Source organism: Equus asinus, chromosome 7, assembly GCF_041296235.1.
Source record: "Equus asinus isolate D_3611 breed Donkey chromosome 7, EquAss-T2T_v2, whole genome shotgun sequence".
In the NCBI taxonomy this organism is placed as follows: domain Eukaryota; kingdom Metazoa; phylum Chordata; class Mammalia; order Perissodactyla; family Equidae; genus Equus; species Equus asinus.
The window spans coordinates 77,745,259-77,761,995 of NC_091796.1; the positions used below are offsets into that span (position 1 = coordinate 77,745,259).

General features: G+C 51.7%; 1 protein-coding gene across 1 annotated transcript; it reads right to left on the reverse strand.

Moving 5' to 3' along the window:
• Positions 1 to 9,938: 9,938 nt before the first annotated feature.
• ZFP36L1 (ZFP36 ring finger protein like 1) lies at positions 9,939 to 16,421 on the reverse strand. The gene is made up of 2 exons (XM_014860309.3): positions 15,168 to 16,421; positions 9,939 to 12,737 (listed from the first exon to the last, which is right to left on the reverse strand). Exons 1-2 carry the CDS (start codon positions 15,222 to 15,224, stop codon positions 11,778 to 11,780), a joined length of 1,017 nt encoding a protein of 338 aa, XP_014715795.1. The 5' UTR covers positions 15,225 to 16,421; the 3' UTR covers positions 9,939 to 11,777.
• Positions 16,422 to 16,737: the final 316 nt, after the last annotated feature.

The following is a 16,737-nucleotide window of genomic DNA, read 5'->3' on the forward strand; positions in this document are numbered from 1 at the left end:
ATGTTCTTCACTTTTACAAAGAAATAGGCTTTTTCCTGTTGCTTTTTTTTTTTTCTTTTTAACACACAGCCTTCTTGGGCTTTTATTTTTCTTATTCTTGATGGAGATATGAGTACAGAGAAATATTTCTCTACCATTAGGGGAAAAGGTTCAGGAGATCCTGGGGACTTATAGGGAGTGATGGGGACTGAGGCAGGCTGGCGAGCACAAGCCCCATCTTAAAAGAAACTGACACTACTTAGATGCATGTGATCAACACTGCAGTTGATGCCAAAGGGGAATATGAGTCTTACGTGGCCAGACATCCCAATTTTTCAAGAGACGCCAGAAAACGAGATTATTATTTTTAAATCTCTTGATCTTTTACATCTTGGGTCATAATATTTAGAAACATTGTGTAGAGAGCAGTACATTTTAATGGGTCCACGGGCTGACTCAAACCTGTGGGCAGTGACCTCAAGGCCTCTCTGTCCTTTGCTCATCTCTAAGTCTCTGCAGCCTGAGATCTTCATGACACAGGGCCGCTGCATGACACGGCTCCAGTGAGGACCATTCACATTCCTCGAGATTTATGGCTCAGAGCAGCAGCAGGGTCCCTCCCACACCCCCAGAGCCGGGCCCGTGTCTCCAGACAGACTCCGGCCCTCGCAACCTCTCCCGCCTCTGACTTGTTGGCACTAAATGCACCACCCAGTTAGTGGAGTATCACAAGCTGTCCTATCCTCTAATTATCTCAAGCAATTTATTGTATCAGTGTAGAATGCTATCCTAGTGTAAGATCCTAGTGTAAGATCCAGTCTCGTTAACTGATGGTTTCAGTAGTTTATGCCTTGTCTCCCCAACCAAAATGTAAACTCTTTATGGACGAGGACCACATTTGATGTCATTTTGAACCACACAGCACCTTTATGCCGTGATGGTACCCTACACCTGTCGACACCTTGACTGACTCGTCACAGAGGTCATTCTGAATTTGTTGCTATTGCAGGTGGGGTTTGGGTAACACTTCAGGACATGGAAGAAATCTCTTCCAGGAACATGAAGAAAGAGGAATATGTATGGCCCAGTCCTAAATTTATCTAACAAAAAAAATGTCAGCCATCTCTGTCCTTGCACGTCAGCACCTCCCAGCCCCCAAGAGCAATCCGGCAGCAGGGGCTGTTTTAACGTGGCCGTTCAGAGTAGCTTATTTTTCATTTCCTCACCAGTAAAACGGAATTATCCAGGCTTACCAGCCATCTCCTAGAGAGGCCAGAGAGAAAAAAGAACACATAAACCATCTCTATTTACAAAGTGTGTTTAAAATCAGAGAGCATGAGGGATGCTGCAGCCGAGAGTACTGTTAAGTGGCTAAAATATATCAGGAAAAAAATCCTCGATTGTTAATTTATGACTCAGTTGAACTCTCTATATTTAACCTGGTGATTAATTAAATAGTCAGTTCCCTGGGGTCTACCTGTGCCCCTTGTAATTTGTTATGTAGAATAAAATAATCCATTTGCACTCATATTTACTCTTCACGTCCCAAGGCTAGTTAATTTTTTTTTCTGTTTTAATAGGCCTAGAACCCCTAATAAAAGAGAGCTGAACAAACAGTTTGAGAACAGAGGAGAGAGTGCAAACACAGGATCCTTGAATCCCGAGGGAGTCCAGCTGGAAAGAGCCTTGGAGATAACTGAATCCAGCTCTCTCCTTTACAGATGAAGCAACCAAGACCCAGAAAGGTTAGGTGACTCACCCAAGGACACACAGCCCACGAAAGACTAAACACATCCCACTCCCAGTGCTGGCTCCACTCTCATTAACCGCAGGACACCACGGCTCCTTCGAACATCTGCAACCAGGCTCTTGAAGTGCCTAATCCCGTAGGACGATGGGCTTGCAAAACTGGAAGCTAGAAAGCCCTGGACCAATAGCAGAATTTTATCCCTTCAGTATTTGCTGAGTGTCCGCTAAGTGCCAGGAGATGGAACACTGGAGAGAGCACGGTGAACAGGGCCCCGGCGCCTGCTCTGCCAGACTTTACCTTCAGTTTGGTGAGATGATGACCAACAAGTAAAACCTAAACGAACGTGGCACTTTTAGGGAGTGCTCAGTGTGAAAGCACTAAGCCAGGATGGCATGGCAGAGTGAGGAGGAGGGGCTGCTTTGGGGGGGAGGGGTCTCCCTGACTCGGGGGCAGGAGAGCCTCGGGGAGTTGGGAGGGTAAGCACTGAGCTTTTCTTTGACGGGCAATTCCTCACCTCAAAAGGCCAGCTCAGCTTGTTAAAATCTCCTTCCCTGGACTGAGCTGAAAGCAACCTCCTTAGGACTGGAAACCTCAGTCACTCGTTCTCTGAGCGTCCCAGAGCCCCGTCAGCTAATAGATGGTAAGCAGCATGTTCAAATACAAAGCATAATCCTAAAATAAGACAGTTGTTTCCATGTTTTGATTTGAAATGGTGTGTTTGGGAAAATACAACATACCAATGAGATGACTTTCATGTTCTCGTTCAACCTCCAGTTCGTAAAAGTGTTGCAAACCACCACTTCAAAGGAGGTTCAGACAAGACAGCCAGCTTCTCGAGTCCCAGACCTGTCTGAGTCACCTGACATCATTACCAGGACACAGCAGCGCCCTTCCGTCTAGAACTCTCCTTGGGGCTTTACAGCATCGACACTGCTGGCTCCGCTGCCCCGGCGTTCGGCATGGCAAAGGAAATTTGGCTCTGTGCATTTTGCTTTCTAAGACATTCGTGGAATCGTAGAACTAAGAACTCATCTGGTCCAACCTCTTATTTCACAGACAAGGAAACAGAAACCTGGAAATAAGAAGGGACCACTCAGGTACAAGCAGCAAGTTAGGGCCAGGGCGGAACTTGTCCCCTTCGGCCCCCAGACCAGGCTGGGCGTGGCTGGGCAGCTGCACTAATGCGTAACCCCCAGGTTTGTTTCATGTTGGCACGGACTTTCACTCCTCCGGTGACTTTTAATGTATTTTTAAGAAGAGAAAAGCCAGCTCCTAACCCCCTTTTCACGTGGCCCTCCCGAATGGCTGACTAGCACGGAAGGGGCCAGGCCCCCTATTTGGGTTTGACATGCATTGTTTGGTTTGCAGGGGTCGTCCACAGTGCAGGAAGACACGCTCCTGCTCCAAACCAAACTCAACTCTGCAGGATGCGGGGAGGGAAGCAGAGGTCAGGGACAACACAGAAGCCACAGATACTTCCACTTTTACCTGAGTCCAAAAGTCTGAACAAACCAACTGCCTGGCTGCCCACAATGCCTCAGTGCGCTCGAGGCTGGGGGGTAGATTGGTCAGTAACTGGGAAGAAAGAGGCCTGAGGAGACAGGCCTTCCAGAGCCAATCACTGAAGGGCCATCCCCCTGCCCATCCCCCAAGCTTGAGGCAATCGAGGGAGGATCTGAGCAGGGGCTGCAGCGATGGGCAGCCTCACTGGCTTCAGCTGCTGGCTGGAGCTCTGAGAACGTACCATTTTTCTCCCTCTGACTCCTGCATTCGCAGGAATCAACGACTTCCTCAGGTGGAGGGAGAGGGCTGGGATGCAAGTCAATAATTACAGGCAGCATCTCTCAGAAAACAAAGCACAAGAGGAGGAACAGCAACTCTAGCAACTGTCCAGTGCCTTCTGGAGGAGGCCCCCAAGGTCCCGAGTTTCAGGGAAACAATAAGGCGGGGAGCTGATTAGAGAGGAATCACCCTGGCCCGGCCCGTGGGCGGCTCCTGCATTCCCTGGGTTTCTCCATCACCCATCAGGCAGGACGGCACCCCCGAGTGGTAAAAGATTGTTCCCTCCACCATAGCCATGCAGCAGCACAGCCGAGGCAGTGCAGCAGCTGCCCCTGAAGGTGAGCCCAGTGAGGCCGCCGTTGCCACTTTGTACCTCAGTTTCCCCTTTTGTAAAAGTGGCAGAAAACTACTCTCTGCCCAGCACCATGAGCTGCTGGGCTCCAGATGGGATGGCAACATCCCGGGGAAGGACAGGCTGGCAGGAGACATATTCTCCTCCCTGACTGTGGGTCCCCAGGGGATGGCAAATATCAGAACCCGCCTGAGTGACCCCAGTGGCATCTGACACCTACCTCTCAAGCCAAGTGTGGGGGCCGAGAGCTTGGGTGTTGGGGTCAGACGGACCAGGGTCCCGGCTCAGTCATGTAAGACCGTGTGATTGGCAGTAGTGACTTCTCCATGAGCCTCACTTTCCCCACCTGTAAAGTGGGTCTAACGATGGTACTTGTTCATAGGTGCTATCAAAGGAGACCATTGAGAGGGCTGAGCCCAGTGCCTGGCGTGAACGGTAAGGCTCCACAAATGCTGAATCGCGTTACTATTTTTATTATGTAGATTTCAAAGACTCACCTACATCACACACACCACATGTGAGTTCGAGGCAGGAAATCCAGAGGGTGGGCCACGGCAGCAAAGCACACCAGGTTATGACGCTAAACATCCCTGGAGGAGGGGCTCCATCCCCCTGAGGGCTGCAAGCTGCTCCCACACTCTCAATACCACCTCTGTCCAGGGTCTTTTCATTCCCAAAGCTCCTTCGTCTCCATCCTGTCTGATCCTCACTACAGCCCTGCAAGGTGAGCAGGGTGAGTATGCTTCCTGTGCCCATGCTTAGAGGAGGAAAACAAGTCTCAGAGAGCTTAAGCGACTTGCTGAAGGTCACACAGCTTGTAAGTGGCTGAGCAGGGTCACAAATCTAGGCCTGCGTGACAGGGCTGGAATGAGAGGGAAGCAAGTGAGGTGCCTGGGGTGCAAAATTTAAGGGGGCACTCACTTGTACGACCCTGAGAGTGAGCATCTCCTTAAATTCTGTCCTGCTGCCTGACCCCAAGCCTTGGGCCCTTCCCAGAGCCCTGAGGCTGCTGCCTCCACACATTGTACTTGCAGCTCAGCCCTACAGGAGCCTGCCCCCAGGTCCTTGGGGTGGACAGATCTACTGGCTGAGCTGGGCATCTCCCTCTGTCGGGACCCAAGAACATTTTCCCAGAGCCCTGCCCCTGGAACCACTTCCCAGAAGGGTGGAATGGCATAGAGGGTGGAAATGATGGAAGACACGTGACAACCACATGAGGTTTCCACGTGTCCTTGAGCCTGAGGGCCAGGGAAGGCAGGCTGGGCCATGTGGGTCATCCCCAAGGCCCACGTAAGCCAGCCAGGGCCCCTTGGAGGCCTCACAGCCCCCATCAGCCTTAGGAAGAGATGGGTGGGGACAGACAAGCCACATGGGCCACTCCCAGGACAGTGGTCCCTCGATGATGGCCCGCCCAGCCAGGCTCTCCTCTCCAGTCCCTCAGAGCCCAGCTGGGCCCCAACTCGGCCTCCCTCTACCTCGCACAGAGTGTGGGGGGCACAAACTAGCCACAGATTTATTCTGAATCTGCAAAGAGAAAAACTCTTTCTAATGCAGATGGTTATATTTAGTAATTAGCCCGCTTGCTTGAGTCTGGATTACGGCATATTTAGCTTTCTAGGGAAACAGCACCTGTGCACCAGGGGCATCTAGGGTCGTGGGCAGCTGTGTAGGTTTGAGAGCCGACGTGCTGGGATTCAAATCCCACTCCACCTGGGCAGGTTAGTCACCTGCTCTGAGCCCATTCCCTTCCTCTACAAAAAGAGGATGGGAACAGCGCCAACATCCGTACATTGTTGCTATTACAAAATCAGCCACAATGTATTAAGTGCCTATCATGGCAGGCATGCAATTTCTTTTTTTTTTTCCTTACATGTATTATTTAACACTCTTACCAGCTCTATAGGTTTTCATTTTTGAGGTGTAACTTACATGCAGTAAAGTGCATAAATCTTTAGCATGCAGCTCAATGAGTTTTTTGTGTATATAAACTCTGTCTTCTAATGGAATCTCTTTCATTGTAGATCAGTTTTGCCTGCCTATGAGCTTCATAAAAATGGACTCATACAATAGGTGCTCTTTGGTGGCTGGCTTCTTGCAATTTGTCCATGTTGTTGTGCATGTCGTCATTTGTTCTTTTACACAGCTGTATAGTATTCCACAGTGTGACTATGACCGTTTGCTCATCCATTGAACTAGGTATCCTCCTCCTCCTTCTCCTCCTATTTCACAAATGCGGAAGCTGGGGTTCTAGGCTGCTCCCTAAGTTTTCAGCCTGAAGTCACAGAGTGAGGTTGACACTGAGCAGGGATCGCAACTCTCTGACTCCAAAACCAGCTCCTCACCCTGGGCATCGGAGCCTCCCCTCCACCTGGAGTACTGGGGTGGGCAGAATGGAATTCTGTCCTGTGTGGCCATGAGCTCCTTCTCCGTAAGGTACAATTGGCAGTCGGGAGCACCTGACTGGCTCCAGGTGGTGAGAAAATCGCCTCAGCTTCAGCCATTGCCAATATTTATTTTCACTGTATCCCAAGCTGATAGCGCAGCTACAGTCGTCACTCACAGCCCTGTACCTTGAGACCCGGCCTCTGCCAACATGTCGAAATAAATGCAAACAGCCTAAATATGGTGGAGGCGTCCTTGCTTCCTGACCAGCAGCTGGCTCTCACAGGCACGAGGAGGGAACCTGGCCTGGTATGTGGACGGCCCTGCCCTTGCTCCTCAGAGACTCATTTCCCATGACAGTAACTCAGATGGAACTCTCTGGGGCCCCTGCAAACAGCATTGTAGGCCCTTGGGCCAGAAGGTTTCTCTGTAATCCAAGCTTTACCCACCAAGAGGTGGCTCATCACAGAGACCCCCGGGGCTGACCTGACCTCAAGAGAAGGCCAAGGATTCACCCTGCTTCCCAATTCTCTGAATCCTTGCTCACTACCCAGCACACCAGCGGCCAACCTGAGAAGGGCCACCTGCAAGGCAGTAGGGGCTGGTGAGGAGCCTGGATGGTCTCCCCTGGCCCCACCCCCTCTGAACTTGGGTAGCGTTCCAGTGGGTCCCGCCAGACATGATTAAATAGTTGGCTGTGTGCAGGGGGGTGAGACCCTGGGGAAAGAAGGGCACGGAGCCAACTCCCCAGGTGGCCCTGGGGCACACTTTGCTCTGTCAATCATTAACAGAAGCCACCCCACAGCAGGCAGAGAAGGGGAAAGTCCAAGGGGGTGGCCTGCCCCCTCCTCCCAGGTACTGTCCTCCAAACGGGCCAACCCAGGGCCTTTGTGGGACATGAGATCATGACTTCCTGTGGAGGGGGGTGTGCAGAGTCATCTAATCCAACCGGCTGCCTCTCATGCCCCTGCGACATCTCCACAGAAGGCAAAGGGTGATGGGAACGAACACCGGTCGGTTTGCAGTCACCATGTGCCAGGGACTGTTCCAAAGGCATTCAGTGTGCCAGCCTGTGACATGGTGGAGAATTGCAGATTGCTAGCCTGCCTGGGTTCAAATCCTGACACTTCTAGGTGTGTGACAAATTAGTGAACTTCTCTGCACCCCAATTTCTCCACGTGTAGCACAGGGAGAGTACAGAACTTCATCCAGGGGTCACTATGAGCATTTAACGAGTTAACGCACATAAAGTTTTCAGGTTATCTGGCACTGATCAAGAGCTGTCGTTGCTAATGGTTCACTTGATCCTCACAGTCACCCCTGGAGATACAGATGGAAAATCCAAGGTTGAGTCATTTGCCCAAGGTACAAGCTGGTATAAGAGGAGCTGAGATTTGAACCCAGGTCAAAAGGCTCCAGCACCCTTCTTCCTCCATGCCATGGAAACTTCCTCCTGCTGTGACCCTCTGCCCCTTCAAGACCCAAGGGGCTGCAAAATCAATCTCATGTCTCTCCCCCTTTTTTCTCAAAGGCCCTCCTTCACCAGAGCCACTGAGGTACAGCAGGCCCCCAACCTGCCTCCTGAAAATGAGGCTTCCAGGCCCAGAAAGGTACATCATTGCTCAGTGGCCAAAATAGCCCATTTCTTTGAGCTGTTCCAAGGGAAGACTTTTAGCCAAGGGCCAGATCATGGGTTGCAGGGCCAACAGCCATGGAGGCCCTGCTCAGCCAAGGCAAACCTTGTGCAGGCCCCCAAACCAGAAATGCCCCAAAGGTGTGGGGCAGGAGATGGGGAAGTAGGCCTTGTTTCCAGGAAATTGGCTGACGAAGGCCAGTCTGGTCTTTGCTACCCAACTCCCCTCGGTGCAGGCCTTCCCTCCGGCTCTCTCTGCATAGCTCCTGTCCTCCTCGCTGTAGAGGAGCTCAGAGATGGAGGGGCCCTGCCAGCTCCAGGCTCACACCTCCCTGGACTCCCTGCCAGCCCAGAGCACAGGACCACTGCTGAGGCTCCTCCATCTTCTAATATCCTGGAATGAGAATGAGTCCAAAGAGATTCTGCTATTTTCTTTCCCCAGTAGCTTTGGTCCTATCTCCTCTACCTTTAAGATCTAGATGGTAGAAAATCAAGCTCTGTGGCAACATGCACAGACCTGGGCAGCCTAAATCCCAGCCTGTGTGTGTTTCCCATGGAGACACTCAGGTGGGTAGAATCAAGGCTTGGGGACAGAGCTTCCTTAGGCCATAGGGAGCTGCCCCTTGCCTTTACACGCACCTTCACCCCCCAGGGCTTCCCGGAGTCTGGGCAGGCTGGTGGGTATACTTAACCCCTCTGAATCCAACCAGTGTCACCATGAGCTGGGGAATTAAAAAGATGCTTGCCATATGCTCGTCTATGCCTACAGGGAATGAGCTCAAGGTGAATGATTAAATGTCTTTTTTGCTTTTAGTCAGAGAATAAGATTACATGCCACGGCCGCCACCACCACTGCCCAGCACACACACACACACAGTCACACACTTTCTCTCCCTCTCTCATTCCCTTCTAAGAGGCAAGAGGCCTAGGTTCACTCCAGTCCCTGGAGGGGCTGCTTCTCCCCTTCCTCCACCAGCCCCTGCCCTCCAAGAGGTAACAGTCCCTTTTTCTCCCTCTCGCCCCTGTCCCGCAGCAGGCGCCTGCTGGCCAGGGTACATAGGTGGGTCTTCCCAGCCTCAAGGATGATCCTGACCCAGGCAATGTCTGTTGCAGGCTTGCCTGCCTTTAGGAGAGGCCCTGGAGTCACGGTGGAAATTCAGTTTACCCCCGAAAAAACTTACTGAGTGCAAGGAACCAAAGGCAGCCAAGCCTCAAGCAGCAATACCCACCCCTGCCTCCCCAAAAAGAAAGGATCCCAAGAACCAGACGGGGTTTTCAGAAGGGTCCAAATTCTCTCTGGCAGGTGAAACATCCTCTTGTAAGTGGTCATCCAGCCTTGGTCATCTAGCCAAGGGGACCACACCCTTCCCAAGGTAACAATCTGCCTATTTGGGCATTGGAGGTTAATGAAGACTCACGCGGTGGGAACTACCGACGACTTCCTGTTACACTGGCCATTTTAATACCCATTTCCCCTTAAGAGCCCCCCGGGAAAACAGAAGCACATGTTGGATCCAGGTGAAACCAGCCCCACTCCCAGTGCCCTGGTCTACACCCCTCACTTCCTGGGGGCTCCTCTCCAAGCCTGCAATGATTAAGTAAGATACCCACCCCAGACAGGTGCTGAGAGATTTTCCTGTGGGAAAAACAAGCCTGGAAGCACCCAAATGCAAGGACTCGGCCCAACCTTGGCTCACTGGAGTGCCATGCTATGTTCCCCCTCCACCATATGGGCACCCCAAACACCACCAAAGGAATTAAGACCACAGGCTGGGCAGAGAAGACTGGAAGCCCCTGTGTCTAAGTTGGGGGAGGCTGGCCCCTTGTCAACAACCAACACACTGGGCAGATAATGCAGAAAGTTACAGGCTCCTTTGCAAGCAATCTCCATCCCCTCCCCTCTAAGCTCAGCAGACTTCCTGCATCCACAAAGGGAGCCTGCCATTGGTCCAGCAGGAAGGATGCGAAGAAACCCACCAATGCTGGCCTCCTCCCCAGGACCTGCATCGTAGTCAAGGGACAAACCTACAGGCAAAGTAAAACTAGCTGCACTATCAGTGTTTTTTGAAAAAACGGGGTTTATTGATTTTTAAACTGCAAATAGTCGTTACAAAAAGTTTTTTTTTCTTTTAAATAAATTCACACAAAGAAAGAGAAATAGAAAGCGACGGTAGTGACCAGCAAGAGGAATAATAATTACATTCATCTTAATGTGTGTGTGTGCCAGTTCTGTTTGCATTAACGTTGGAAAACTCCAAACCTGGAATCCAAAACCTCAAATCTGCGATCGGAATGTCTTGAGATGGGCACGTGGAAGTCAAAGGGTTTCTTTTGTTTGTTTGTTTCCCTTTTAGAAGCTATACATAAAAAGTTGTTTTCCTTCTGTACTGTCACAGAACTTTTACATACATTCTCAGTCCTAGTTGTGAAAGGCCTAAAGAGAAAGAAACTCAATTTGCAGTCCAACACAAAGGGGAGAAATTTCTAAAATAAATAATCCAACAGTTTTTTGCATTTTTTTAAATTAATTTTTCATTTTTTTAAAATAAAATAACCAAAAAAAGTGTAAAGTTACAAAAAATGTCGTTGAAGAATAATATATTAAAACTGTGGAAAAAAAGGAAAAAGACACGTCACAAAATTTTAAGATTAATATGAAGATCATAATTTAACATAAAAGAATATATTCTATGGATTTGTCATCCCGATAAATATGAACAAAATTAACAAAAAAAGCATAGTTTGGCAATAAATACGTTTTGATAAGTTAAATAAGCTTTTTTATATTGATGTGCAGTGACAAGCAAAATTTTTGCTCTCCAATTTCTGAAAGTTATATGAAGTTTTAAAACCCAGGGAAAAAAGCATGGCGTGAGTGCTCTAAGGATAGACCTACGGTATTCTAGAGCAAAACCATTAAAGCTACTTCTACGGGAAATCGTTTTACACAGATACTGTATGTATGTGGAATGAATACCATTAACTGCTCACCCCTTACATGTTTTTTTTAGCTTTTCTCTCATTTTTTTGTTGTTGTTTTTTCTTTTTTAAGATGTCACATATGAACTGGGGAACTTTAGCACCAAAATCAAGTCTCTCATAGTCCATCTAGCTTCCCCTTCCTCCCCACTTAAAAAAAAAAAAAAAGAAAAAAAAGTTAAATCATAAAGTCCCACTATGTCACAATCTTCGTCCACTTTTTGTCTTCCTCCTGCAGACCTATGCAAACCCAGGCCAGGTTAGTCAACAGAAGTTCGGGTCGGGAAGAAAAAGGTTTTGAATGTCAAGATAGGCTTCCCCAAAAACCCAAGTCTGGCAACAACTCTCCCAGGGGGTTGGGGGGGGCACTGGGGAGGGGAGGAGGGCGTGTGTGGGAGGCTGGACAAGGGAAGGTGCAGTTGTGTGGCCAGCGGAGGGAGCTGCTGGTTCTGGGTCCCCTCCCCCTCCCCATGGGCAGAGGCTCCGGGAGGCCCACGGGTGCCCTCTGGCGCTGAAGAGGTAATGTAGTCACAGTGACAAAGTTAGATTACAAGGCACTAAGTTGCTTCTGTAAACTGTTACTGCTTTTTCTTTTGTGATTTGGCACTTATGGTTTAAGCCGGAAAAAAAAGGCATCTACTGACAAATATGGGACTTGTCTGTTATGCATGGTAAGTGGGCTATAAAATCGAGGGGAGAGGGTTTCAAGCCAGAGGAAGCTACTGACAAATTGACTTGTCCTTATGTTAGGGAGGGTTAAAAGGGGAGGGGGGGGCATTCCAAGGTTCTGGGGGAATGGGGTTGAGCTTAACCTTGTTAATGTAGGGGTTGTTGGGAATCGGGTGGGTGAGGAAGGAAGGGGAGGGGGTGTGGGTGCTGGGTGGGGGTGGAGTAGGCAGGGGCTCCCTCCCTACCCTGCTTTAGTCATCTGAGATGGAAAGTCTGCTGAAAATGGGCAGGCGTCTTGAGTTGTCCAAGGTGGGGGAGTCTGAGCCACTGTGGCTGCTGCTGGAGCTGCTCAGATAGCCCTCCTGGTCCGAGAGCGAATCCTGAGGGCTGGGGGGAGAGTCAAACATGTGGGGGGACTCGGACATGGGCCGGAAGAGGAAGGTGGTCGGGGAGCCACCCCCGGGCAGCGCCATGCTAGGGGCAAAGAGGCTCGCCAGCTCCTGGCTGGAGAAGGCAAAGGGGTTATTGGTGCCATCAGGCAGGGTGGGAGAGCCCAGGAGGTCATCTGCACTCAGGATGGGGGGAGGGGTGATGGACGTGGGGCTGTCCAGCAGCCCTGTGGCAGCAGCGGTGGCAGCGGCACTGGGAAACCCAGCAAAGCTAAAGCTATGCTGGAGGCGGGGACGGTCAGTGGAGAGGTCCCGGGCCCCGGCCAGGGCGCGGCGCTCCTCGGCGTTGTGGATGAAGTGGCAGCGGGGCCCGTAGGGGCAGAAGCCGATGGTGTGGAAGGTGCGGCACAGCTCCGTCTTGTACTTGGGGTGGCGGGTCAGGCTTCGGAGCTCGTGGATGCCGTGCGCAAACTGGCACTTGTCCCCGTACTTACAGGCACCATTCTCCTCAAAGGGGCGGCACAGCTCGGTCTTGTAGCGGCTGGAGTTGACCTGGCCGCTCCCGGGCTGCTTCTGGGTGGGCAGCAGCCGCTCGCCCCCTTCTGAGAAAGAGCGGTCTCGGAAGCGGCTGTCCCGAGAGCTCAGAGCTGGGGCCGGCTCACCCTTGAGGCTGCTGAGGAGCTGGTTCTGGTGGAACTTGGAGCTAGGCAGGGTGACTGAGTGCCTCCGGGGGAAGCCCCCACCGGCAGGGGTGCCCACCGCCTTCCTGTCCAGCAGGCAGCCCCCTGCACTGGGAGTACTGTAGTTGAGCATCTTGTTACCCTGGAGGGAAGAGAGGGAAGAGAGCGAAGGGTTAGTGAGGAAGGGCATCCACCAGGCCCAAAAGGGTACCCACTAAGGGAAGCCCCCTCCACAATCAGAAATGCCCACCTCTCTCAAAGGAACCATCTCCAGCGCTGCCCTGGCAAGCCCCCCGCTTTCTCCCATAGACCAGCCACCTGGGTTTACTTTGGCCCCATGCATAAGAAACCACAAAATCCTGGCCTATGAGAGAATTGTTGGACGCATGCACCCTACTCCATGCTGACCCCTGGAATGCACCCCCACGTCCTGTCCCCAGAGCTATCACTTCTATCCATAGAAATCCAACTTTTTCTAACCTCCCAAATAGATTCCTCAGCTCAAAATGTCTCACACAACTCCGATTTCTGTAGATTCCCCCTCCCCCTAACAAAAACAAGTAAACCTCAGGAAACTGTGAACTTGGTCCCCTTTTAATCAGTCCCTGCTTAACTGACCTCCGCTTCATGACCGGGCCTCCTAACGCTCTCCACTTCCTCCCTTCAGAAGTGTTCCCTTCCTTTAGCAACAGGTTTCCACACTGCCTCTGCTTTATCTTGCTGGGGAGAGGGAGGAGCAGGAGGAAAAATCCCTAGTCTGGGGGGTGTAGGGTGAGGCACAGCGGGGAGAGGGATGCGATTCCTGAAAATAAAACTCATTTCTCCATGCTCCCGGAAGGGATGCCTTCCACAGTGATCTTCCCCACCATTCGCTGCCCACCCCACCCCCCTCCACTGGGAAGATGCCTTTGCAATTAGTCTTCTGGCTGCAAGAGCAAGCTTGGATAAGAGCCCCAGTGTTTAATCTTTAACGCAAACCTGCAGGTGGGAAGAAAAAGGAAAGCAACAAATCTACCCCCCCCCCCCCCCCCGCCAGTCGACAGTGGATTTAGGGGAGGGGGGCAGAGCCACTACAAGCAAGTTTCTCTGTTCCAATAGGACTCCGGTCACCTGCCCAAAGTATACCCAAGATTTTGGAAAGAGTGCGATGGAGGGACCTAGGAGTTGGCCCCCAGCACATGTGGGTGTCATTGTGAAAATTCTAAAGTTGGTCCCTTAGGATCAGCTGCAGGGGATCGGGAATGTGTAACAGCAACCACCCCACGGAGCGGATTACAGGAACCAAGTTGAGAGCCGGTTCCCAACAATGAGGTTCATTTTAAAAAGTCCTGCGGGGGGAGGGGGCAAGAGAAAGAGAACCAGATCAAAGAGCGGGAGAGCCGGGAAGAGAAGGGAAAAGTGCGGAAGAGCTCAGGCAGCCGCCAGGGCAACTGGAGTTTGGGAAAGCGCAGGGAGGGCAGAAAGCTTCAAACTTTTTTTGATGTTGCTCTTTAGCTCCACGGCGTCCCTGCACCCCAACCCTGCAGCCCTGGGGCCCTGGCAGCTGCGCCGACTGGAGAAGCAAGCTGGGAAAAGAGAGCAACATGACCCGACGTGTTTAAAAGAAGGCAGAACACTTTAGCAATTAACAGTAGCCCAGCAGCTTCCCTCTTTCAAATTGGGGAGGGGGGGGGAAAATCTAACACTTATAGGCTTTTGCTGTGTACACTTAAACCGCACTCCTGGAACATTCAGGCTTTAAAACTTGCTTTTTTTCCACCCTGGCTGGCAAGCTACAGGGCTTAAGGAGGCTCCCATTGAATCCTTTCCTCGTGGAGACCCTTGAGTTCAGGACGGCATTTTGTCGTCGTGTCCCTCCCACCCCCTCCAAATCGATGAGCCGGGGTCCACCAGAAAACGCGTCAACCCGAGTCCCACTTTCAACCCAAAGTTTGCAGCACGATCGCCTATTAGGAGGAAGCCTGGCTGAGCTGGGACAAGCTGAAGCTCCACTGAAAACTTGTTTTGCAACATCCTTTTGAATCACAACTCTCGACCTTTTTCTCGCAGAGTCCCAGTCCCTCCAAAACAGACGGAGAAACTCCCAGCAAAACGTCGCCCCAAGACTCACTTCCCCGAGGGACCCTCCCTCCAGACCCCACAGACCGGCAAGGTGGCTGGAGAGCCTCGAACCCCTCCCGGAGGCGGCAAGACCCAGAGCGCGCACAGGGAAAACCAAGCAGACCAACGAAACCCGGCTCAAACAGCAAGTCACGGACGGAAGAATCACGAAAAACTGCCACATTCCTGCCCACTGCCCGTGTCCCCCGGGCAGCACCGCCACGCAAACTTCGTCCCCCAGAACTCCGATCTCCAGATTCCCACGTAATCCTCGCCAGGAACTGGAAACTCAAAGGGTGGGGAGGAAAGGGCCAAATTCCTTCAAACTGGAGGGGAAAACGGTGCGGAAAAGAGATCTCGCCTCTCCTCCTCTTCCTCCTGCTTTCCAAGACCTAAACTTTTGGGGGTTCTTTTCGAAGGCAAGAGAGAAAAGAAAAAGACTTTGAAAAGCAAACGCTGTGCTCGACTTTACCTTGCATAAAACTTCGCTCAAGTCGAAGATGGTGGCAGACACGAGGGTGGTGGTCATCCTGGGCGCTCGCGCGGGGCAGGGACGAAGATCTGGTGTGTCGCGAAGGTCCCGGTGCGGGGAAGGCGCAGCCTCCGGCTCTCCGGTCAGGAGTCCCACACGCCTGCTCCCGGCGCCCCTCGCCTTTCTGACTCTCCCGGGCTGCGGCGCGCGAAGCCCAATTTATAAAGTTTCAGATTTGGTGGGCCGGGGGAGGAGGAGCTTTAAACTTATTTAAATGAGGAAGCGAAGGAAAAAAAAGTTGATTGACACTGAAGTTGAATCAGCCATGCGGTCAAACTCGGGGAAAAAAAAAGAAACTTTCAAAAGGAAGGAGGGGGAGGGGAGACGAGGAAAGGAGGCGATGAAAAAAAAACCCTACTGCGAGCCGCGCTCAACTTTTTTTTCTTAAAGAGGAAAAGTTTCGACTCCGGTCTCTTCGCTACCCCGCGCTGGAGGCGCCCTTCTCTGGGGCCGCGCGGGGCGCAAAGGGGGAGGGGTGCGCCCCCCCTTTGTCAGCCTGCGAGCGCGGCTCTGTGACATCACTCATTCCACCGTCTTCGGGGTTCTTGTTGTCTTGTTGTTGTTTTTTGTGGGGCAGGAAGGCGGGCTCGACTTTCTCTTTTTGCAAGCGGGAGCAGAAGCCCGTCCTTAGCGCCCAGGCTGCGGTTTCCATCTTGAGATCTCCCCTGAAACTTCTCCAAGGGGCCGCACAACTTACTCTTTTCCCGAGTTCTCTTCCGCACTCGGCTCCCCTCGGCAAACCCGGCAGGGAGAGGACGTTGGAAACTTGGGACGCACAAAACGTTCATGTCTAGGCTTTGATGTTTTTTTCAGAGGGGAGACGGTGGGGAGGGAACCAGGGAGACTTTTTTCCCCCCAGGAGGACCCGGCCTGGCGGGGGCGAGCGCAGCACGACTTAGCGCGCCGCACGCGTCTATACTCGCGCTCGCTTTGCAGCCGGCACTCTCCGAGTGTGGTTGGGAGGGGAGGACGTCGCGAAAAAGACCACCGCCCCGCGGACTGTTTGTTTTTACAGGCCTGGGAGTGGTATTTATTTCACGCATCCCATCTTTAAACTTTTTTATAAAGAAACCCCGAATCCTCATGAATGCCCCTTCCTGCCCTCATCCGAAAAAAAAAAAACACCCAGCAACGCACAACTTTCCACGCGCGCTCTGAACTATGGGCCGCGCCGAAACTCCCCCCTACCCCCCCCCCCCGCCAACGACACACACACACATCCCTAAATGCTTGAACAATGAAAAAAAGTTACTTCGGTAAGAATGAAGGTAAAGAGATGGGGGAGGCGACACTTTTAACTTACTGTTGCTTCTCCTCCGCCCCCACGGGAACGGAACATATGGCCTGTCGCACTGCGCTGTTTTGGCGGGATGGGGGGAGGGGGCATGGGATCCTCTACACCGAAAGGGCCGCAATTGATTATTAATCCTTTAAAAACCGTAAAATACATACATTTATTTACTGTTAAGTTTGGATGCCTCTCCACCCACCCAAATAAAAAGTTGTTAAC